At 36.7% G+C, this 25,983-nt stretch overlaps 1 protein-coding gene across 2 annotated transcripts in view; it reads right to left on the minus strand.

The window, feature by feature from the left end:
* Positions 1-25,983, minus strand: part of LAMA2 (laminin subunit alpha 2) — a 591,238-nt gene that overhangs the window by 209,211 nt on the left and 356,044 nt on the right. For both annotated transcript variants that reach the window (XM_067702129.1, XM_067702128.1), the window contains exons 18-20: positions 17,486-17,572; positions 9,425-9,636; positions 4,438-4,544 (exon numbers count right to left, since the gene is read on the minus strand). In XM_067702129.1, the coding sequence (XP_067558230.1) occupies positions 4,438-4,544; positions 9,425-9,636; positions 17,486-17,572 (406 nt within the window). The remainder of the gene's footprint in view (positions 1-4,437; positions 4,545-9,424; positions 9,637-17,485; positions 17,573-25,983) is intronic.

Consider the following 25,983-nt stretch of genomic DNA (forward strand, 5'->3'; position numbering starts at 1 on the left):
GATTAAAAATCACTCCTACCAGCAAAATGAAAAGCACATATCCTACTTAAAGTATGTCAGGGCTGTCTTTTAAACAGAAGTTTGTCATATTAGTATGATATTTTTATCTGGAAACTTAGTCTCAGTAATTACTTCTTTGTAAAACTAATTCCTATTTTGGAAAATTAGACTTAATAATTACTTCTTGGAAAAAATAAATCTTGCTATTTAATGTGAGCCACCCAAAGAGAAATGAAGAAGACTCATTAGGTATTTTTGCCATTACTGTTAACAATATTAAAAATAAGTCCTAGAAAACAAAATCACACTGAAAATTAGTTTCTTAAAATGACTGTTGCTAAGAATAGTTTTGTTTTTTAAATCTAAAATGGGTTACGTTTGATAATCATTTTAATCTTTATATTTCCTGCTGACTTTATTTTTATTTCTAGTTCTATTTCAGCTTTCACTATATAATTAAAGACGGAAGTGTGCATCACTTCTAACAAATGACCTAACACTTGATTTTGAAGTTAAATTAAGTTATAAGAAAAAATGAAAACATATAGTATTTTTATTCATAAAAAGCAATTCAATGTATCCTTCTAATATGTAATCAGAAATTAAGAAAATGGTTAAAGTACAAGCATGCCCATTACAATATTATTTATCATAGTGAGTAACTGTAGAGGCACTTAAATGTTCAATATTAGAGAAAAAGTTGAATAAATTAAATTGTGATACATTCATGTCATGAAATATATGCAATCATTAAAATCCTGTTTTGAAGCAGTTTTAATGATATGAATATATGTAGAATATAGCGTTAAGTAAAATTTTAAAAAGCAGAATACAAAATTATGTACACACTATAATTCTAATTACATATCCGTAAAGATACACATACCATTCAGACACACACTGATAGAAACATATATACATAGAAATAAAAGACTAGATTATATATTAAAAGTTTAAAAAAAGTTGTACTTCGCATTTGTCCTTATTTCCTAAATTTTCTTGACTTAGAATGTGAATTGTAGAGATAGTACTTTACATTCATCTTTATTTCCTAAGTTTGCTTTACTTAGCGTATCTATCTTTAATGCATAAATCAATAAAATATTAAATAAACTTTCAAATTATTAGTTATTTTAAAAATTCCAAAGTTGATTATATGAAGAAATATATGAGAAGTAATGTCCCTATCATACTTTTCTAATATTTAACTAATGTAATTTTGAAGCCTAGGTTATACCAAAACAAATACTACAAAATTTCAGTAATAAAATTTTAATAAATTGGTGATCAAAAATTTATTTCACAGACCAGGGAAAACCCTGTAGTAAACAACTTTAAGGAACAAATATTCTTAGTCAGTAATTGAGATTAATGAGGTAAAACATATATGGAAGAAAGTGCCTGCCTAGTCTCAGTGGAGAGTTTGATGAGCACCCATAAATTATTCTCATTTGGGGTAATAATAAAAACTATCACTTACGTATTGTACTTGCTATGTACCAAGCACTGTTCTAAAGCCCTTTAAAAATATGAATTCATTCAAACTCTCAAGGCAATCCTGGAAGATAGTTACTAGCAATAACTTTTTACAGAGTGGTGAAACTGAGGCATAGAAAGGTCAAGTAATTTGGTTACCAGCTAACCAATTGCGGAGTCAGCCAAATCAACTAGACTGGCTTCAGAGTCTGTGCTCTTAACTCTCACATATACTGCCTCAAAGGAAAAATGGTCTCAGGACAAAACACCACTCCATCATACATCAGTGCTGTAGCATATGTAGGAAAAGGGCATGTATCAGGGTTAAAATTCCGTTAAATTTATATTTTGGAGACATACTGATCATTTATTGTCCTTTTCTTTCACTTTAAATGTATGCATTTATTTCTGAAAAACATAATCTCTTTTAAAGCTTTCTTCATTTAATAACAATAGTAATAATAACAGTAATAATACCTAACATTTACTGAGAACTCTTCAGATGTGTGTCTTATGCACTCTTCTCATGACACCTGGAAACAGCCATGGAGGTGCCTGGATAGATCTCCCTGCAAGAGAGCCTGCAGTGGGAGTGTCGCTGATTGACAAGCCCCAGCTTCCACTCTTGGATCTAGTGGAGGAGCTCACAGCAAGTCACGCTTCTCCAAGTCAATGACTGGTACACTGAAGTACTAGAATCTTCCTGCCCAATCCAAGATTCCTCCAATGGGCAAATTTTGCTGGGGCACTCCCTACTGGCCAGGCTAAGAATTTGAGATTTGGGCAGAATGCACCCAATGAGACTTTCCTACTCAATATTTCCTTCCCTCTCTCCTTTCACATGGTCAGACCCGCATTTCAGTAGAAGGCTCCCTGCATACTGCTCCCTCCTCCATCATCCTTCACTGGAGTTTTCCCCCAGTAAATCTCTTGGCATTTGCTTCTTGGAGGATCTGAGCCAACACAAACCCTATGAAGTAGGTCCTACTATAGATGAAAAAGCTGAATTACAGAAAGATTTAAGAAACTCTTTTACAGTTTACAGGCAGTGTCGGATTGGGATTTGATCTGAGGCAGTCTGATATCAAAAGTAGTTTTTTTTAAATGTCAATAAAGAGCCAAGAAATAAAACCATAAATTTGTTCTGCTTCCTCCCCGCCTTCCTCCTACTCCATCTCCCTTTTCTATACCCTACCCTTAGTTCTCCTGAGCTCTGATTCTACACTGGCAAGTCCTGTCTCCTGGTACTTTGCAACTTGGCCTTGGACCTATTCTTCCCTCCTTCCTCCTCTCTTCCTTTCTCCCCTCTCCCTTCCTAACTTCCTTCCTCCCAACATTTGTTTTGTTTTGCCCTGTGAGAAGGGGGACCAAACTTTTGTAGTAGAAGACATGCTAACTTACTTTGTGTATGTTGTACATTTATAGTGTGTGAAAGTGCGTTTCTTGTGTTTGTTGTATACGTGAACAAAATTGTAATGTGGAAATGTAACAAAATCATTAATTATGATGAAAGGTCAGCCCAATGTCAGATCAATGGGCTAGATTTTCTTGGCTAGATCCCACTTTCTTTGCTAGATTTCCCTTCATTTATTCATTTGTGTGTTCCCTTCATTTGCTCCAAATGATGCCCGAGGTTCCTTCCCCTTCTAAGATTATAGGTTCCTACTAATAAATTTTTCTTTGTTTTCTACATATCCATGATCAATTGAAACTTTTATGAACATATGAACCTGAATAGGCTTTAAAAAAGATATTGATAAAAAAAGATATTGATAGCTATTTTTAAAAGGCAAGACTTCAATCAGGAATTGTCTAGTTTTCGCATTTGCAATTTGCACACTTAGCAACCTTTATTTGGTAAAATGGCACCAGAGCAGGTCAGCAGCAGCACATGGAACACAACATGCTGAGGCACGAGCCATGCAGCGCCTCTGAGATTACCGGAGCTGGGGGTCGATAGGCTCCCCGAGGACATCCACTGGAGCTGCTGACACCCCACCTCTGGGGAGACCCAAGCACTGGCTGCGCTCTCTGTGGCTGCTCCTTCTGTCGGTGCACCTGCCTGCTGAGGGTGCAATGTTTCCCTACGAAGCCTGATTTACAGACACATCTTCCTGTGATATCACACTGTGGTGTCACAGAGCCAATGGGATTGCAGCCACAGGACACACAGAATCGCGTCTCTGGGTCCCACCACATAGTGGGCTTTAAAGGCCAACAGAAAAATAAAACAAAAACAACAAAAAAAGAGCACATAATATTATTCAAGAGATAGAAGCAAATGATATTTCCAAACTTCCTACAGACGGCCGGTTTGGCACCTGAGAAATGCTTGGTTCTGCTTAACAGTGTTTATCACCAAAATATTACATATATATGTGAAGGAGACAGTGCAAATCCATGTCCTCTTATGGAGGAATCTCAGGTGCTCACCATACTGAAGGCAGGGCAATACGTGCAGGAACAGAGAGCAACATATTTTGATTTTTGTTTCATTTTAGCAAAATGGTATCTAAAAAAAATATTTTGATTTACTTCTCTACTGAAAACTTTTGTTGAGTAGAGTGCTCACTGGAACTTTTAACTGATGGAACTAGTACAAAGTGTTTGATAAGAGCAAAGGGTGTGACACTTTTTTTTTTCTGCCAAAAACATAAAAGCAAAAGAAAGAATACATGACTCGCCATAGACTGGGATTAAATTTGTATGCTGTTTCAGAAGCATCTGAATTACAGTAAATATTACACAAATTTACTACCAAGGAAATATAGGTTGAGGGTCAAATGCTAGTGTATGGTAAATTTTGTTCTATTTTGAAAAAAAATTTCAATGATCACAGTAATTTTATATGTACAATGAGGTATTCCTGAACTTGTCTTTCAATATGCTCAGGAGTACATGAGTGAAAGCCAATTAGAAGTTTGAAGGAAGAAGTAATCATGGTCAGCTCCTACTTCTTACCTTACATTCATCACACTGCCGCCCCTGCACGTTACGTTTGCATTCACACTGTCCCGTCTGAGCATGGCAAACCTCAGAGAAGGAGCCGTTGGCATTACAGAGGCAAGCTGCAAAGAGAAGAGAGATCTGTGATTGGGAAAAATGTTCTAATAGTCTTCATGGGTTTGTTAAATAGTAATATCCCCCAGGTGGTAACACTGGCCACAAAGTTTTAGAACAGAATGTTTTCTGATTGCTAGGGATTCTGTTAAGCATTATATTATTTGATGTTTACACCCACTTTATAAGCTGTAGAGATATTTATGTAAAGCAACAGCACAGTTCCTGGCACATTCATATGCTGTGAAAATACTAATATCACCATTAGTGTTCAAATTCTGAGAATGAAGACACTGAATTTCCACGTAGCCATAACTCAAACAAGGCCACATGATTAGTAGGTGATATAGTTGACTTCGGGTAAAAGGTTCTTTCCACCCGTCCTCCAGCTGTTTTGCTTCTTCATAGATACACTGAGGTAGCACCTAAAATATAATCTCAATATAAGTAATGCATACTGACTCTAGAGCTGAAATAATTTTGAGAAATTATCAAAATGAATAGCACCCATGGCATAATATTAATTCTAAAATTAATGCAGCAAAATTAATTAATTTTTTCCAATTTAATGATTATTTACAATATGCCAGTTTTTGTGTTAAGCTCAAAAAATGAGCTTGGGGGAAATATATACATACCTTTAAGATTAGAAAAGTATGTAAGAACGTAGAACCAAGTAGACATTTTTCTAAAGAGGATATCAAAGTGGCCAACAAGCACATGAAAAGATGCTCAACATCACTACTCATCAGGGTAATGCAAATCAAAACCACAATGAGATATCACCTCACACCTGTGAAAATGGCTGCCATCAAGAAGACAAGAGACAACAAGTGGTGGTGGGAATGTGATGAAAAGGGAACGCTTATACACTGTTGGTGGGAGTGTAAACTGGTCCAACCACTATGGAAAACAATATGGATTTTCCTCAAAATGTTAAAAACAGATCCACCATACAATCCAGCAATCCCATTTCTGGATATATACCCAAAATAAATGAAAACAGTGTTTTGAAGAGATATATGCACTCCCATGTTTACTGCAGCATTATTCACAATAGCCAAGATATGGAAACATCCTAACTGCCCATCAGTGGGTGAATGGATAAAAAGATGTGATGTACATACACAATGGAATATTACTCAGCCATGAGGAAAGAGGGTATCCTGCCATTTGGATGGACCTTGAGCATACTATGCTAAGTGAGATAAGTCAGATATAGAAAGACCAGTACTGGGCTTCCCTGGTGGCGCAGTGGTTGAGAATCTGCCTGCTAATGCAGGGGACACAGGTTTGAGCCCTGGTCTGGGAAGATCCCACATGCCGCGGAGCAACTAGGCCCGTGAGGCACAACTACTGAGCCTGTGCATCTGGAGCCTGTGCTCCACACAAGAGAGTCCACGACAGCGAGAGGCCCGCGCACCGCGACGAAGAGTGGCCCCCGCTTGCCGCAACTAGAGAAAGCCCTCGCACAGCAACGAAGACCCAATGCAGCCAAAAATAAAAATAAATTAAAAAAAAAGGAAAGACAAGTACTGTATGATATCACTTATATGTGGAATCTAAATAAGTCAAACTCATAAAAAAAAACAGTAAAATGATCGTTGCCATAGGATGGAGAATGGGGGGATAAAATTATTGCTGTTTAGGGTAAAAAATTGCAACAAGTAGTTAATAAGCTATAGTGATCTAATGCACAGTATAATGAATATAGACAATATTGTACTACAAATTATGTAACAGGATAAATATTGCTACAATGGCAACCATGTTACAATATCTAAATTTATTAAAGTAACACATTGTACACCTTAAATTTACACAATGTTATATGTCAAACATATTCAATAAAATGTATATAAGATAAAAACAACTTTTTCAAGTGTATTAGGAGTACAGCATTATAATTTTTAAACTGAGGAAGATATATACTATCCTCAGTTTATATACTATAAACCTTATTACTATATAGTATATATTATATACTATCTCCAAAGATAGAAAATGTATTTGGTTTAAGTAACCTTTTGTCATTTTTATGTTACAAAGTTGTCTGATGTTATTCTGAAACATATAATAAATCAGCCTAAAAATTAAGAAGCTTTTTCACAAATAGAACAGTAATTAATGGTTCACTCTGTACTCCACAAGTGTATTTTTAATGGTACATATAATTGCATTGATACAAGAGTAAAAATGTGAGGGGGAGATGACATGGGAATTTAGACTATTCGTAGATGGTTTTTGTAAATTTTGTACAATATTTCATGTCTCTGAATACTTTGATTTGAGCACAACTTATAAATACATTATAAATAGCTACTCCATCACCCTGCACTATTTTTCTGTTCCTGGGGCTGGAAGCACTACTTAGTTTTACTGCTTTCCTAAAAACTGCTTGATTTTTCTTCCAATAGTTTGGTCTTCAGTGTCTGCTAACTTGATACTTGTTGGGTGGCCATTTAAAAACTTGTCCCAGCCAGTTATCTTACTCAGGTAATAGCCTACGGATAGTCTATAGCTGGTGTGTGAGAAGAGGTTGAAGAAAATATTTTCTTTAAATATCCATTTCATTTGGCTACTAGAATTGTTATATATACTTTTAATTTCTTTATATATTTCATATATATATATGATACGTCGATTTTAAAAATCTCAAATAATTTATAAATTAAAAGCCACTTTTTCTTAGAGTGGGGAATACAAGATTAAATTTACTAAAAAGTCATCTTAAAAATAACAAAAGCTGGGCTTCCCTGGTGGTGCAGTGGTTGAGAGTCCGCCTGCCAATGCAGGGGACACGGGTTCGTGCCCCGGTCCGGGAAGATCCCACGTGCCGCGGAGCGGCTGGGCCCGTGAACCATGGCCGCTGAGCCTGCGCGTCCGGAGCCTGTGCTCCGCAATGGGAGAGGCCACAAGAGTGAGAGGCCCGCATAATGCAAAAACAAAACAAAACAAAACAAAAAACAAAAGCAATATAGAATTTTTAAGTGGCATTTTTAAATGAAATGCATGACATAGAAATATGTATATAAATTTAAAAAGCAAAATATATTTCTTAGTAGTGGTGTACTTTTCATGAACAGATCCAGAGGCAACTAAAATAATAGTTTATTATGAATTTGCTTTTTGTAAAGGTTTACTAACTATGCATAGAAGAGCTATTATATCTATGAAAAGTTAAAAATAGAAAATAAATGTGTTTTGGTATTTTTATATGCTAAAGAGCATTAAAAACATAATTGTGTCTATACTTCATGGCAAGTGATATAAAAATTGGTGATGGTTCAAAAATGTTTTTATACCATATTCTTCTATGTGTTAAGACTTCATGCCACAGATCCTGAATTTACCACAATAAAAAGAGTGGAACTGTCTCTTCAACTTTATGGAGGGGGTTATTGGAAGATAGAAAATGAGGTCATTCAGCGAGTAACACAGCCTCAGAATTAGTGAGCATCTCTACCAAAGGAGCTACCATGTGTGAGTAGCCCATGCCCCAGGCAGCTCACTAGATACTCTCACATGCTAGATCCTTTAATCCTCATTGAAAATTAGGACCCTTTATGTAAATGAGGAAACTGAATCTCAGTGAGGTCAAACGTCTTGCCCAGCATCACACAGGTAGAAAGTGTAGACCCTAGATGATGAGTTTGAACTGGAGAATTTCTTAAGTTCCTTATGGTTTTACACAGATGCCATAAACCCACAGTGTTTAAAGGCGCTTCTGAGCCTGTTGGAAATTTTGCTTTAAAAACAATTGACAATTTACACGTGATATTAATAGCTGCAGACTGTCCCAGAGAGTGGTTTGTTTTTGATTCAATAAATTGTCATTTTTAAATGACAAAAAGCTGGCACTTATCTTCCAAACCTGTGAGGAGAAAGACACGTTTCTTATTGAAATGGGGGACGGGACTAGCAGGTCTTTGGTGTTTACAGCAGAGATACTAACAGGCACAACATTTCCAGCGGTTTCTGTATTGTTGCAGGTCCTGGGACCCAACTGAATGATTGGAAGAGTCCCTTCTTAGATAACGAAGTCTGCAGAAGTGAATATTAAACTGGTATCATAACCTGCTCTGCCTAAAGATTATCACAGCAGGTGAAGTTGATGATGGCAGTGTCCAGCAGTAACGTGGACTAACAAGGATGCTCGTTCCATTTAATTCTCCACAATGAAATCTCTCTTGCATGATATATTACCACTAATATAAATCATTTGTAAATTCTATGCAACACCAAAAAATACAGCTGAAGAGATCAAGATGAGGGTAGGAATGTACTGACTAATATGGATGAAGTCCTACAATAGCTAATTTGTGGAAGTAAAACACAGAAATAGCACTCTGTGAGTAGTCCTAAGGTTAATACCTCAACAGTTACAAATGCCAGTGTGTAAGAATATTGGCAGAATTTTACACCTGCTGTGAAATGCTAGAATGTAAAGTTTACATATGAAAGCATAACAGATTAATACCTACTGACAGGTACTAATGAAATAATACGGACTGATAAATTTATTTCAAGAAAATGGCTAGAAATGTAATAAACAATAAGGATAAATAGGGGCTACCTAATTTTCAAATTCTTCTTTCCTGTCACAGACAGAAACTTATTTAAAAATCTTCATCCCATGTGGAAACAGAGATATGTGTATCATTTGAAAAATGATACTTCAACAATGCAGCAGTTTTGAAAGGATTTAATCTATTAGCACAAAGAAATGTATTAGAATATTCAGACTCTGTGTATAGGCTGTGTATCTATCTATCTTACATGTATTACACATCATTTGCTACCCTCCAATCCCCACTCAAGAACTCATCAGTTACTTTGAGGTGCAATGCATCAATTCTGTCAGGGGCATCAATAGTTCAGGACTTACGCTGACAGTTCTTTGCATCAACTGCGTCTCCAAAATATCCATCAGCACAAAGCTCACAGTACCGGCCTGTTGTACCTGGCTTACATATCAGACAGGAGCCAGACAAGCTGTCACAGCTGCCAGGGATGGAGAAGTCAAGGTTGTCATTGCACTGGCATGGCTGACACGATCCTCCAGGTAGAGAAGGTTGTCCAAAATAGCCTTCTGCACACCTAAGGTGAAAAGTTGCATCAGTGAGTATTTGGGAGGAACTCATGAAACCCTTTGGGGGCAATGTTTATATATTTTTTCATTCTATCCCTCTCCCAGGATATGCTTTCCCTTTAAGCGCTGCTTTTCTCAAATGCAAGGTGATTAAAAGAATGTTTTTCTGTTACTGCAGTGTAGATACAAGATGAAATCGTGCCAGCCCCACTAGTAATTAGATTTCAGCCAGAAAAAAAAAAAAAACTTGTCACTGGCACTGAAGACGAGACCAAAGCATAATAAGAAACCTGCCACTGGCACTGCGGCAGGATCCAGGTCCACGCTGGAAAGCCTTTGCAGGACAACACATATGTACGCAGCTGGTTGTTTCCTGTACACATATGTAAGGTTTACACGTTTCTGTTGCTGCAGCAAGAGCTTGTTGTGGGGAAGCAGCCTCACAAGGCAACTCAGTAGTGAGAATTCAGAGTTTATTAAATAGAAAATCGAAAGAGCCTCATCATTTGTGTGAGGGCCGTACGTCTGCCTTACTAATAGGCTTTTATACATTTGCACATCCATATGGAGGCAGGTTTCCACTGAAGAGTCTTTACTGAGTAGCAGGCCTGCTGCATATTATGGTAACATGACATAAGGCGAGGCTTAATGGTGCCCAGAACTCTTATTAGCAAACTCCAGTTCTTTTTTTTTTTTTTTAAAGAACTAAACACTATTGTACATATTATTGGAAAAACAAAAGTTCATTTATTTGTGAGGCATGGGAGAGATTTTTTTCAATTATAGTATCAAATTTCCCTTTAACCACACCGTTATGTTTTACAATGCTACTTAATGTTACAGATGCACAGATACACCTTTATAGGAAGTACTTATTTATATTCTACTCTGTTTTCTCTTTCAGTTACATTTGCTTATGCTTCATATTAAGCTCCACTTGCCAAAGGAGAAATGAAACAGTACATCTGAAGTCTTATGGTCAGGCTAGCTCTGTTTTCTGTGCCATCTTAGCAAAATAGAAAGTCCTTTACGGCAAGGGTCAAAATTGAAGGGGAATATATCTCAAAAGTACATTATGTTTATGCTCATCTACTTACAGATACGTAGAGAAAAATGCTCTCTACTCTAGAAAGAGAAATGGTTTAAATACAGTACATCATATAAGGATACTTTAATAATATCATGATTGTGGGGCAAAGTCATTAATTTGGTAAGATACATTGATTAGTCTAAGTTTTCTAGAACATTTATAGGTACCACAATAATCTTGTAGAATTAACCTTTTATCATAATTTTTAATGAGATTACTAGTTTTAATTTTAACAAAATCTTTTATAAATTGTGAAAGTCATTGTATAAATATTGCTTGGAAGAATACTGCCACCCACAAATATTAATTATTAATTCTCTGTTGTAAAAATGAACTAATATTTTAGTGCATAAAATTCCTCCACAATCCCTTCAGGAGTGGTAGTCAATAATGATAAGAAGAAAATCCTTTTGAATTTTAATCCGATTCTTCTTGCCTTACTTGATATTCAGAGCTCATGATCACACCCACATATATTCACATCTCATTTTGTTTACCATTAAGAGAGTGACTTTGCTCCACCAGAATAACAATATACAATGATTATTATCACAGATAACAAACCCCCATTATTTTCAGTTCACTTTCCTCAAAATGACTTACTGCCCTCAGAAGAGATGGCGCTATATAACAAGATCTTGTAATTTTTTTTTTTTAACGTAGATAGCAATTAAGTCCCAAATTCTCCCACAACAATAATTTAATAAAACAACTCAATCCATGAGAAAATAATTACAATTAAATAGAATAACTGAAGAGGCATCTGTCTTTTACTTTTTGTTGTAGGACACGTAAGGAGACTTACTAAATATACATGATACATCATTCATACGGCACTTCACTGAAAGTAAGCATTCAGATTTTATTAGGGGTGTGCAGGTGTGTGTGTGTTTCTATACATAGAACAGTATTCTTAGAGACTTACAGAAATGTTTCAATAGAAATTTTTTTAATTAGTTTATTATTTATATATTTTTAACTTGTTTTATTTTTGGCTGCATCGGGTCTTAGTTGCGGCACATGGGATCTTCACTGAGGCGTGTGGGCTCTTCGTTGTGGTGCGCGGGTTTCTCTCTAGTTGTGGCGTGCAGGTTTTCTCTTCTCTAGTTGTGGCACACAGCCTCCAGAGCACGTGGGTTCTGTAGTTTGTGGCACATGGGCTCTAGCTGAGGCACGCAAGCTCAGTAGTTGTGGCACGTGGGCTTAGTTGCCCTGGGGCATGTGGGATCTTGGTTCCCTGACCAGGGAGCGAATCCCCATCGTCTGCATTGTAAGGCAGATTCTTTACCGCTGGACCACCAGGGAAGTCCCATCAATAGAAATTAAAAGGTAATTCTAGGGTCAGTGAATACAATACCGCTAATCATATAACTTGTATTAATAATATCGTTTTATAGTCTGATCAAGTTGGATTCATCTAATTAACATTAGTGTAAATCACAGTCCTTTAGACCTTTCCAGCTTCTCAGACTTTCACTCTACCAGAACAAATGGTTAGTTGAAATCTAAAGTCCTCTCATTTTCATATGAAAGGCAAAAGGAAGACATTTGTAAACAGAGAGTTAATTGGATTTTTTTTGGCTAGAGATGGACCTTAACATGACAAAGTCCCTGTTCCTTTGCACATTTGCTAACTTTTTTTCAAATCGAATTGCAATATTTTAGAAAGAGATTCTTTAAATGTAGACAACACATGCAGTTACGTAAGATGACTTAGGAACAATATTAAAGGAAGGTATATATATATATATATATATATATATATGTCTATCTATCTATCTAAGTGAGAGTAAGACTGAGAGGGAGGGAGGGAGGGAGAGAGAGAGAGAGAGGAAATGGCAGTGGAGAGAAACAATAATGAAAAGAAGAAAGGAAATTGGTGAGACTTTTCTCTATTTCATTCTGCTCCATCATTTTTCAACTTTTGGCTAAAATCTTTGGTCTACGTTCTTCCTATCTATAGACTGAAAACAATGCTTCAGTCTCTCTAAGCAAGTTAGAAAAGCTCTTGCTTTTTTTCCCCTCCCACTCTTCCTTAAACATCTACTGAGCACTTGCACATGATACTAATATAAATAAGGAACAGCCTTTATACTACAATCCATGGAGAAGAAAGATATAGAGTTAAACCTTGAACAACATGGGTTTGAACTGCGTCAGTCCACTTCTACACAGATTTTTGTCAATAAGTACTATAGTACTACGTGGTCCGAGGTTGGTTTAATGTGCGGATACCACACTGTGGATACAGAGGGCCAACTGTTTTCAACCACACAGGGGTCGGTGCCCCTAACTCCCATGTTTTTCTAGGGTCATCTATAGTTAAAAATGTAGCAGTGAACTACTAGAGATATGCAAATACTGTTAAAGAAGTATAGAAAAGGGCAACCAACTCGAGCTAGGATTCATCAAGGACCCTTTCAGGATGACAGAGCTGAATTTTAAGAGCGTAGCAGAGTTGGTCTCAGGCAGAGGTGGGGGAAGGGCTGCAGTCTTCCAGGCAGAGGAAGCAGTATTGACAAAGGCACAGGGGAGGGTGGCTGGAGTTTAAATGGGAATGGTTGTGGAACTGCACTGTATTCTTACTACCTCCCACTTGACTGAATCAGCTGAAGACTGAGGAATTGTGCCTGCTTATATGGTGCCTTTCGGCAAATTAAAAAAAAAGATTCTCTCTGGGCAGATGCAGAAAAATGAACAGAAGACTAGACGTGGCTGGGCACCCAAGCACAGCACAGCTAGTGTATTGGCAAGAAGAGGGCACTAGTGTATTGGCAAGAAGTGGGCACACTGGATTCGAGCCCCCAGTCTCCCCCTTGGCTGAGCACTTTTGTGCAGTGTACGCACTGCACAACCACAGATGAGCAGCCTTTTGAAACCTCACTTCCAGTCACAATTTTCCTAATGGCACTACTGAGTAAGCATAACTGTCTCTCATCTCTAATTTCTGTAACCCCATGCTCTGCATACAGGACCCAGGGATCAAGGAGACTCAGCCACGAGTAGAAATTCTCACCATCATAGTGATCAGATGACAATTAGACTTGGTTCAGAGTCAAGACGTTTCTGAAGCAGAGAATATCGAAATTGGATTTTGGAATTGAAATAAAAAAAAAACAAAAAGGGGCTTCTCTGACACTGAATATAAATCACGTGGATAAAACTGTAGGTAAATTTTCCAAATACAAAGCAATTGAATCCAAATACCTTCTGCATTCTCTGTGGCAATTGAGAAATTAAAGTTACCTTTGACTTCTCTCTCCTTACTTAGGGAGGACATAAAAAACTGCCCAGCTCAGGAGGGGACAGGGTTTAAGGGGTCCACATAGCTCATTAAGTTTCTTGTGGCCCTATGGATCTCATTGGATGAACTTGTCACAGTCTCTTAAAGTATCTGTCTCCATGAAGTGTGATATGTTGCTGAGGCTACAAACTTATTCAGAAAGTAGCTTAGTACCCAGTAGAGCAGATGTCATCACCATTTAGCTCACTTTTTTTTCTCCATGTTCTTTTTAATTTCACTTGATGCTCTGTCACTCATCCCTTTTTGCCCTTCAAAATATTGTCTCCTTGTTTTTCTATATTTTTCTCTTCTTGTCCAGATAATATCCTAGAATCTTAGCAAAGTGCCATGATGAATACCCAGTTCCCTCAACCCTGGTTCTCTTCTTTTCATTTTGTTTAAAACAGTCCCTAGTCAGAGGAAAGCAGTACTGTCTCAAGGCATGAGCACTTTGGCCCCAAGCAAAAGTTTCTGAAAACTGTAACCAGTGTCCTATGTGTGACAGACTATCAGTCCATATTTTGTCATATCTTGTTTTGCCGTCCTCTTGTTCACAATTTTTCTCCATTCCCTCAATTTAAGCAGCAAGACCATCTGTGCTGCTTGACTGAGTCAAGGGATCTGACAGGAAGGAAAGCAGAAACATAGGAATCTTTTGGACTTTGCCTTTAAAGGTCACCGTTTCTATGAATGTGGCATCTCCTCCTGCAATTCATCCCCAAACAGGAAATGGGATGGAGTTAGAAAGGCAGATGGAGGAGAAATGATGAGAGTAGGCATGTTGGTGGATCCCAGTTTGGAAAGAAGACAGCAGTATGTGTCCTGTGTGCCCACGAGTGGTAGGACAGTAGTGGGGAGAGTTATTAGACCTGAGGGCAACGGTAATCAGGAGGACAGGAAACAGGAAGAGGTCAGCAGAAATGCATTTGGATGAATTACTCAGAACAGGTTGGCTCTACTATATGTGCACTACCCAAAAAAGTCACTCACACGCGCGCGCACACACACACACACACACACACACACTCTCATTCCGGCATTCAAGGCTGTTGGTACTATAAGTAAGCTTGTTAGAACTTTGGTTCTAACCAAAGCTAGAGGTGGAAAGTGGGGAGAAGAGAAAAAAATTTAAAAACTGGAACATAATTGACATATAACACTGGGTAAGTTTAAAGTGTACTTGACTGACATTATGTGTCCAAGCCCTCACAGCTCCTACATATAAAGAATTTGATCTCAAAGTAGAAATTAAACTGAGATAAAAATATAAAGTTATAATTCCCGTCTATCTGAGTCTGAGATGCATTCTTGCTATATAATAAAAGTAGGGAATTTATGATCACGTAAGATTAGAAAATGATGAGTTAAACAAGTTGAAGAGATTTTTTTCACTCCAGGACTGGTCAGAACCTTTCACATGCTAATAGATGCTTCCCAAATGTAAGTGATCATAGAACTCTATTCCAAGAACATCTATAACTTGGAAAACACAGCTTCAGTTTTTCAATGCTTATTTTGTGTAGATGATATGCAGAACTGATTACACCAATCACTCACAGAATAGTTTTGATTACAGGATTTTCAGTCCAACCCATATCTCCTTCCTTCCCTGACCCTTATTCTCCCTCACACCCCGGTCTACTTCAGCCTGCACATCCCCAAAAATGCTTCTCCTAATATTTTGGATCCATCTAATGGACTCCTTAGCTCCTACAAACACAAAGAAATGATAGACTCTAAATATTCCTATAAAACCCTAATCTGTATTCTGGCTAGAAAAATATAATATCACATCTTCCATATAATAATGGATTAAAGTTATTTTTGACTGAAAAACTTGAATGAGAGGTAAGATATGCATTTGAGGCATGTTTCTCTCTTCTTTTTGATCATATTAATAAAGGTTTTAGACAGGAAATCATCCTTTTTGTCAGGTATTCCTTTCCTAGGTGAATTTTATTATTCAGACCAGAATGTTTTCCAGAATATGTTCGAATATTCTCACCCACATTAAAAATGTGAGCTGCTTGAGGGCAAGGATGGTAGGATACATCTGTTTATAGCCTATGTCTAGCCCCATGCACAGCACATGGTAGTTGCCAAACAAATGTTTCTTAAATAAAATGTAGGATTTTAAATTGTAGATGGTTCAGAAACCATTGTCTAACGTATACAGAAAATACATATCATGGAGCAAAGCGGTATAAATACATCAGAAACTAAGTCCCCCTAGATAAATGGATTTAATGGCCTTGTATGACAGAGCAGCTGTCATTTTCCAGTTGCTAAAAAAAAAGGTTGCCTGTAGTGAGCCAGAGGGATTAGGCATTTGATGTAAATCTGTCTTGGCAATGATATGTTCTCCTATTACAGTAAGTAATATGCATGTGTCCTTTTTTTAAAAAAAACACAGTCAATGACTTCTAGTTTCTCAACTGCAAATAAACCCTCCTTATTTCAGTTCTGTTCCTCCATTACTAATTTACAGATGCTGCCATACTCACAAACAGTACTTGCTGCCGCTAGGAGCTGTCACGGGCACTGTGTCCACAGACTGCTAGCTGCTGGCTAAATTCTCTCTGGGTGATTGGCTCTTCCTTCATTAACTTTATACAGCCTTGTTGAAATAGGGTTGATGGCTGTCGAGGGGACAGGAAAGGATAGGCAGAAATAGCCCTCTGTGGCGTTAGCCTTGGTGATGCTGGGTGAAAGCAGGTTACTTTCTCTGCCTCTCCCCCTACCTTGACCCCCACCCACCTTCTAGTGATGGAAACAAAAGGGACTATTTTCAGTGCTACACCCAGAAGATGCTGTTGTGTTTGTCAATGACATTATGGGAGAATTTTGTACCATTTTCAGTGAGACTGAAATACAGAAGAACCTTTTCCTCCAAAAGATTTTAGGAGGAAAAATAATCACACAAATTACATAAAATAACATCCCTGGCTCCACTGCAGAACAAACTAGTAAAATCAACGGGAATTAAAATACTGGCTTAGAAGTAATTAGAGGAGAATATAGATCATGATAATAAATTACATTTTGTTTCGATTTTCAAATATATTTAAGGTAAATTACGGACCACTTGCTGAACTATGAACTACACACATTTAAGCTACATTTTAAGGACAAAAAGCTAATTATGAAAAATAAATGTTGCCAACGTAGACAGTAAGATAAATCTTAAAGTGTATGACTTTCCACTTGAACAATACTTTCTAGAAAGACTGCAGGTTAATGCTTAACCTTTAAGATTAAAACATTAATCAAACACTCTCTGAGTGAATGGAGATTTATAGAGCAATTTCTAGAGAATAAATAAACTATAAAAATATACCGCATTTGTTTGACAAGTGTGGTGAGAAACTTTATTTCACCTGAGCGTGGCGGCTTTTCTGGGATAGTGAGAAGGATGATAATGCCTGTGGTTTTTATAACTCCCAAGGTGGAAATCACATTGGAAGACAGTGTAGTACGTGCTTACCTCTCACAGTGTGGTCCTGTGTACCCCACAGGGCATTCATCACAGATCAAGCCAAGACTTCGGTCCAAATGGCACGTCGGGCTAAAGCTATGTTGATGTCATTGGGAAACAACGGCGACAAGGAAGAAGCATATACACAAAGTCATTAGCAGCATATTTTCATTTCTCTTCTTCCAATGTTGCTATGACAAAAGGGTACAGGCTAGTCATTCTCGTCTCACAGACGGAGAGTAGGATCTGGCCAATCCAGGATAAAATGACATTGCTATTTCTGCAGACGTGAACACAGTCCAACGGAAAACAGTATGCCTGTGACATGCTATTAACTGATTTTTGACTGTTCTGGGTCCCTGATCATCAGTAACAAGTGGGACTGTATAGCTGCTCTTGAGGGATTCCCTGGGCCTGGAAAAATACAGTCTCACATACTTTCTCTCTAGCCAAATACTGATGAATTTGAAGCAACCCAGAGAAATCTGTTAGAGATTTTGGAAAACTCAGTATGTGGTAGTGGAAGCTGTGGTAGTGGTGGTGGTGGTGATGGGGTTCCTCTGTCCAGTACTTCTGTCATGGGCGTGGATGTGTGTGTGTGTGCAGGCTGCTGCCCACGTGTACTCAGGGTTACACTGTTTACACAGACAGAACCCTCAGAAAAGCTTTCAGATGAGATCAAGCATGCATATTCCACCTAAATTTATAATAAAACGAAACAAACCAAAACAACCTTGCCATTTCATATCTTCTGGCATGTTCCAAAGTTTACCTCTCTCTTTGTACATATTTCCATCCTGGGTGTCTGAAGTCACGGAGTTGAACACCAAGTCAGGAGCTAGCAGAGTAATTACGTGCTAGCTTTAGCCTTCAACAACCTGTTCGACTCTGGCCATACTTCTTTGCCTTGTGAGAGACAGCCTTCGCGCATGGACCGTTACCTCAGAAGTGACACATGGGCTCTCTGCAGAGCCATCAACTGTTTGAATTCTGTGACCTCTGCTCCTCTGCTGTTTCAAAGGAAATGCCCCCAACTACTCTTTCTCTCACTATGTTTTCCCTAAATAGATTTATTTTCTATTATATATGACAGGACAATTCAGTAGAGGTTTGCTTGATGGCTAAATGAATTAAAGAGAGAACTACAAATTACACACTGAGCTCATTTTGCTCCTGACACTTGTATGACTTTGGAATACTTTCTTAACTTTTGTGCAGATCCGATCGTGCGTACTATTTTTTTAAATAATCTCCCTTTGGCTTAACTCATAGTAGTCCTGTAAATAGTTAATATTTCTTTTATTTATTTATTTTTAACTGAAGTATAGTTGATTTACAAGATTGTGTTAGTTTTGGGTGCACAGCAAGTGATTCAGTTTTATATATATATATATATATATATATTTTTAATTATTTTCCATGATAGGTTATTACAAGATATTGAATAGAGTTTCCTGTGTTATTTAGTAAATCCTTGTTGCTTACCTATTTTATGTATAGTAGTTTGTATCTATTAATCCCGTATTCCTAGTTTATCCCTCTCCCACTCCCTTTCCCCTTCGGTAACCGTAGTTTGTTTTCTATGTCTGTGAGTCTGTTTCTGTTCTGTATATCAGCGATCCCCACCCTTTTTGGCACCAGGGACCAATTTCGTGGAAGACAATTTTTCTATGGACCGGTGGCGGAGGGAATAGTTCAGGTGGTAATGCGAGCAATGGGGAGCGGCAGATGAAGCTTCCCTCGCTGCTCACCTCCTGCTGTGTGGCCTGGTCCCTAACAGGCCGTGGACCACTACCGGTACATGGTCCAGATGCTGGGGACCTCTACTGTATACAGATTCATTTGTATTATTTTTTGGCTTCCACATATAAGTGATAGCATATATTATTTGTCTGACTTACTTCACTTAGTATGATATTCTCTAGGTCCATTCATCTTCCTGCAAATGACATTATCTTATTCTTTTTGTGACTGAGTAATATTCTGTTTATATATATACCACATTTTTTTAAACAGTCTTCTATTGATGGGCACTTGGGTTGTTTCTATGTCTTGGCTATTGTAAACAGTGCTGCTATGAACATTGGGGTGCACATATCTTTTCCAATTAAGAGTTTTCATCTTTTCTGGATATATGCCCAAGAGTGGGATTGCTGGATCACATGGTAGCTCTATTTTTAGTGTTGTAAGGAACCTCCATACTGTTTTCCATAGTGGATGCACTAATTTAGATTCCCACCAACAGTGTACCCTCTCCAGCATTTATTATTTGTACACTTTTTGATGACAGTCATTCTGACCAGTGTGAGGTGATACCTCATTGTGGTTTTGATTTACATTACTCTAATAGTTAGCGATGTTGAGCCTCTTTTCATGTGCCTATTGACCATCTGTATGTCTTCTTTGGAGAAACGTCTATTTAGGTCTTCTGCCCATTTTTTGTTTGGGTTGTTTGTTTTTAAAGATTTAATAATTTTTATTTTTTGATAGTAGCAAGCTATTAGAACCAAGTAGTTCTATCATTTAAAAAATTTCAACTCAGTGGAACATTTAAATGAGTCTGGTGAGGTAAGTGGGGAAAAGTCTGGTCTGGCGTATCTTGAGTTCACAAATCTTACTCAGATAAAAGATTTCACGTTAAGGGGTTCTGGTGGCTGCCACGAGCAGCAGAAGCAAGTTACACCCAGTCTATGGTCTGTGAGAGGGGACCCATCTTTCAGAGAGCAGCCTGTGGTTTGCCACCCATGACCCAAAGGGAGCTCACCAAGGGTGATTTTCTTGGCGGGAGTATGACTGCAGTGAGGAGAAGAGGCACACGTAAAAATGGAAAGAAACAATTGTTTTTTCCTCCTCATGCCGTGATTTGCTATTGTTTTCAGACATAAAACGGAGGACTGGATTTTGACAAACCTCTGGAATGCACGTATGTTTTCTTTTAAAACTGGCATTCTTTAACTACCTCATCATCTACAGAGAAAGTGACCCTTAACTAGAAGCCCTAGGTTTCCCACCCATGTGGGACTACAATGATTGAAAGAAAACCATACCAATTGTTTACTGATCCTAAATTAGTTTACCATAAGTCATGTCAAAGGTTCTCGATAAGGCTTCTGACACTTTAAAACTATTTATAAAATAGATTTCAAATTCTTGAATATACTCATGCCTCAGTTAAGGCTGACAGAAGTAAAATAAAACACACTCACTGTCAGAAATCAATGCTTTTTCAGAAAAAAATTAAGCAATAACAATATATCAGATTTGACTAGCTCTTTACATTTTTAGAGTGCTTTTATGCATAATTCTATCACATTTTCACAAAATCCTATGAGCTGGTGGGGGCGGGCATAATTTTTCTTGCTCAAAGTCATATGCTAATTTCCAGGAGAATTTATCACGGGATCCAAAACTTTTGATTTCTAACTTGATGCTCTCTTTTCCCTATAACCATCCAGTATTCAGAATTAAGTGAATTTAAACTTCTAGTAATGTAACTATTTGACATGATGAGTCTAAATAAAAGCTCCTCATAAAATATATTTGTATTTGTGCTTCAATACTCCTTAAACAACGTAAACTGAGGGTTCACTCCCTTACTGCTGTAACTGCAGTTATAAGTATGGAGAAGATGGTAGTCAAATACAAACATAAAATTAGAATGAGAAATAAACATGTACAACAAAAAATGTCTATAGAATTCGGATTGGCAAATGCAGCAACTTGACACTGATTTTGGCAAATACAGGAAGCTATCTGTTCTGTGATAGAAAGAGGGAACTGTAAGATCTTTGTTGACTTCAAGTGATTCCAAGATTATGTCATCTAACTCTAGTTGGCTCGCTCTACACCAGCAGAGGCAATATTCGGCTTCCTGGATTATCCACTCCATGCCACAGAAGACACAAGAGATCAAGAATAGCAGGCTTTTTCCACAAACAGGGGGAGGAAGAGAAGCTATTGCTGGAATAAACAGTAAGGAACTACACATAGAAACAGTCTTTTTAAATGGCTGAATGTAAATTTTTATATTTATAAGTAAGTGTATATATGTACATACAAATGAATATGTATGTGAGCATATGTGTATGTATTTAGGTATGTGAATGTATAAATACAGATAAAATTAGCTTTGTTCCAGAATGCATTTAATCTTACCTATCAAAATATGTACATTAAGATAAAATGATGCAATACGATTAAAGAGAAAAGAACTAAAAAATAAGATAAAATCAGGGGTATATTTAGAGTGCAGAATGTGTATTGTAAAAAATGCGTATATATGTGTATATGTATATATTGTACAATATGTTCATTGGATAGTGGCAGATCATATGGATAGTGGCAGATCATATGGCTTTGAACTTTCTCACAGCCAATGCAAGAGGGAACTGAATTGCCTCCTGGTTTCTGTGATGTGACAGGAAATAATGAAGTTTTTCATCACTGGCATAAATTTTCCATCATTAGGGGTTAGACAATCGGGACATGTTCTACGTTTGCATATAAAATAGGAGAGCAGGACTCCTTTTAGCTAATTGTTACCTGGAACACTTGGGTAGGGGAAGACAGACCAGCAGGGATAAGATGCTGCAAAGTGTCGGTGAGTGAGGAAGCTGGGGCTAAGATGGTGTGACTGTCCATGAATAACTGCTAAAGGAGTAGAGGACTGAGAGAAAGAGGAGAAAAATGAAGGGCAAACTCATCTTACTTCATGACTGTGGTTTGGATCACATATATTTTTGAAATTTCTCCATAAGTTTTTTCTTCTTTCAGTTCAGTGATATCTGTTCTCTTTATTCTCAGGAGACCCATTTAGCAAACATATTTCTTTAATTACCTTTAAATAATGTGAAATCTGATGTAATGTCCATAATTGGATTTTGTAATTAGAATTGGGTTATTTTCTGTGTTTCTCTAAACATGAGTTTCTCATTTAGCAAAACAGGAGTATGATCTGAGTAAAGCCTTCATGCTGATAAATTACGAAAGCAAATACTTAGCACAGTGCCACAATAAATTAAGTAATTAAACCTGCAGTTTTTCACCCATCTAGCTCCTTTGAGCTAGATTTGAGTTAGCATAGCTGTTGCCAAACACTAGAGTCATTTTTTACAATGGACATTCATAGTTTGTCTAACATTAAGTCCTATTAAATTTTTTTTTTTTTTTTTTTTTGCTTCTCTTCAATGTCTCTGTAATTGTTTCTATTTCTATAGTGCCATTGGAAGAAGCACAGAGAGGTGAATCAGAATATACGGGTTCTAATATTGGTTCTGCCACAAGCAAGCTGTATGATCACGATCCAGGAACTTAATTTCTCTGGAGTTTAGTCTTCCCTCTGGTATATGGGACTAGTAAGATACACGATAATCACCTGTGTGTACATAAAACTATATGTGGGAAAGTGCTCTAAAATACCTAGCACACTCTAAAATTTCTAAAGTTGTTGAAATGAACAGGTCCTTAAATTTAAATTTTGTCTTAGAATATTTATATTTCTCTGTTATAAGTACTAATTTTAACAACAATTCAATGTGGCCCCTTGAGTGAGTCCAAAAGTCAGCTCTAGAAGTGGTCCATCCTTTCACAAATTTTAAGTTTAGCATTTCTGATGTGCACAAAGAAGTAGTATTCACAATGATATTAGTAGACAGAACTTATTCTCTGTTCTCTGTTATTCTCTGTTCAGCTTTGTGCCAAGATTATCTCCAATTTTTTTATATAACTGATGAAAATCTACAATGATTTCAATAATATTATTTATTCAAACACATCCTAAGTGTTCAAGGGCAGACAATCATGTGTTTCTTTCATATCATATTTAATCTATAAGCTGTGTGATGCCAGAAATTAATTAATATAAACATTTGAAATATTTACATTTTTATTTGCATTATTACATAATGTAATGATAACTACATTATTATTCTCTAGAGATAAATTTCACTACCTAGTTACAATCTATAGCTAGAATATATACATCACCAATGTGAGATGGCTAAGCAAACAGTGGACACTGCAAATAGTTGATGAAGTGATATATATATATATATTTTTTTATATATATAATTTAAATATTATATGCTTGTCTGTATTCATACATCATAATAATTATACTGACCTATCTCTATCTCCCTACACATTTGATTTATTTTGCAATATTATCTAAGAAATTTGGAGCCAAAATGCTTATGACCTATAAGATTTATGACTGGGGATTAAATAGATAAATCACCAAGGCAAAACTATCACTAAGCCTTACAATTTTAGATGAAGGTTGCAGCAACCTTTAGTTGAATTTTTTTTTTCTGAATAACTTATGAACATTCAAATCCCATCTTCTGAATAATATGTAACTAGTCAAGTTATTCCTCATAGTTTCTAACTCAGATTATAAGTGTAATGACTTTTTAAAAACTTTTTTAAAAGGGGAGTTTCTCTAAGTCATTAAGTATCCCCATTATTTAGTGAATAAAAAAATTCAGGTTATTAGATTAAAATGAATTTTTCTCATCACTATTGTGCAGCTTAACTATGTTAATTTTCAAAGTGTGTTAAATTTAAAAGACCTAATACCTCTGAAAACAAATTTTTAAACAAAGTGGATCATCACTGTTCCCTCTTTCTACTTATAAAAATGCCACTTTTTTATTGAAGTATAGTTGATTTACAATATCGTTAGTTTCAGGTGTACAGCACAGTGATTCGGGTTTTTTACAGATTATATTCCATTATAGGTTATTACAAGATACTGGGTATAATTCCTGGTAAAAATGTCACATTTAAAGCTGGCATTTAAAATTGTTTTTTGCCCTCTATTGCCAATTCTAAAGTTAAAATTATTACTTAATAATTTAATAATTATTTAATGTAAATGAAAGCACCTGAAATTAAGAATCTTTAAATATTTGGTGTAACTTACATTGTTATTATTGAATTGTCTTTATTTTAAAGAATCAAGATCTGCATAATATACCGAACTGTAATACAATACTAAAGAACATTTTATCACTGGACACTGGGACCTCAATCCTTTTTAGCACTGACGGATGGTATTGTAACGCTTGCTGACTTTCTCCTTTCAGGAACACAATTAGAATCCATTTTAAAGTAGAGGCACAGTAAACAGAGAAGAATGGGTCATGAATGCTTATAATTACCCAAGCAAAGTTCTCTCCCTTATGGCTCTTCTGCATTTAGAGTAATTGGTAATTAGTTGGTCTAATTTGAAGATAAATTCATAAGGTCTACATATTCACTAAATTACATAATTCTGCAAATATATTAGGCTAGGATTCCCATGGTACTATGAATGGTCAGCTGTGCTGAATTGACAGCTGTGCTAATGCCATTGACATTTTGGCTGAGAAGGAGTGCAATGTAGATGAGTGGCTAGATGCTATCCCTTTGTTTTCCTCACCTCAGTGAAAGTTTTGTATACGTTGGATGGTTCTGGAGAATTCCATTCAGCTACGTGAGTGAGTAGGTTCTCCATTGCTTGATCTGACCCTTCACAAGTACACCAGAGAGCAAGGTTTGTGTCACGTTATGACCAACATATTCATTATTTTCCAGATTTCCTTTTGCCTTCTTCCTCTTCTCTGACATCCCTGGTTACCAAAGGATCTTCAGTTTTGTAACCACCAAGGCTCATGCCCTAAATTCTGAAAATGTTCCGATCACTAATATATAGTTACCCCATTTCCCATTTAAGTCTCTTAATGCTATCACTTAAAATGCAGTGTGATTTTTAAAGAAGCCCTCAATGTAAAACTGTAGAGGAATGGAAAGCACATTGGACTTTAAACTTAAAATTCCAACTCTGATACTTTAATATTTTATGACTGAGCAAAATAAGGCTCACCATGTTCAATCACTGTTTTAGGTGCTTTGTGTATTTTAATTTACGTAATTCTCACAAGAACCCTATGAGAGGGTCCTATTATCACAACTAATGACAAGAGAATTGAGGCACAGAGAGTTTAAGTAACTTTCCCAGAGTCACACAGTTAGAAAGTATGAAACTCAGCATTTAAATCAAGGAATTCTCTGAGAATTGGCACTATAATGCTCTTTTCCCACTCGGAAACTCTTTTCTTAATCTATAAAATAAGACCCACTTATTGAATAGTTTTTGAAGGTAAAATAATGCCAAATATAGTGCTTGAGCCTATGCCTAGAATGTAGTAGGCTGCTTTCATTAAATCTTAGTTCTTTCTCTTCTTTTCCAGTGACTAAGATGGAAAATTCTGAAGAAGGAAGGTTGTCAGGAAAGAGGACAAGGATTTCATGTGAGATGAAGTATAGGAAGCATAGTTCCTATGAGGACTTTTAAATTTAATGACAGAATTATTCTCAAAGTCTTTAGCTTGTAGTATTTATGGACTCTAGTAACAAAAGACCATTTCCATTAGGAATATCTTGGGTAAGACCTCAGAGTATGACGAACTTGATAACAGCTTCACATTAAAAAACTGTAACTGACAGATTTCATTAAAAATCATTAA

Source organism: Pseudorca crassidens, chromosome 13 (assembly GCF_039906515.1).
Source record: "Pseudorca crassidens isolate mPseCra1 chromosome 13, mPseCra1.hap1, whole genome shotgun sequence".
NCBI lineage: Eukaryota > Metazoa > Chordata > Mammalia > Artiodactyla > Delphinidae > Pseudorca > Pseudorca crassidens.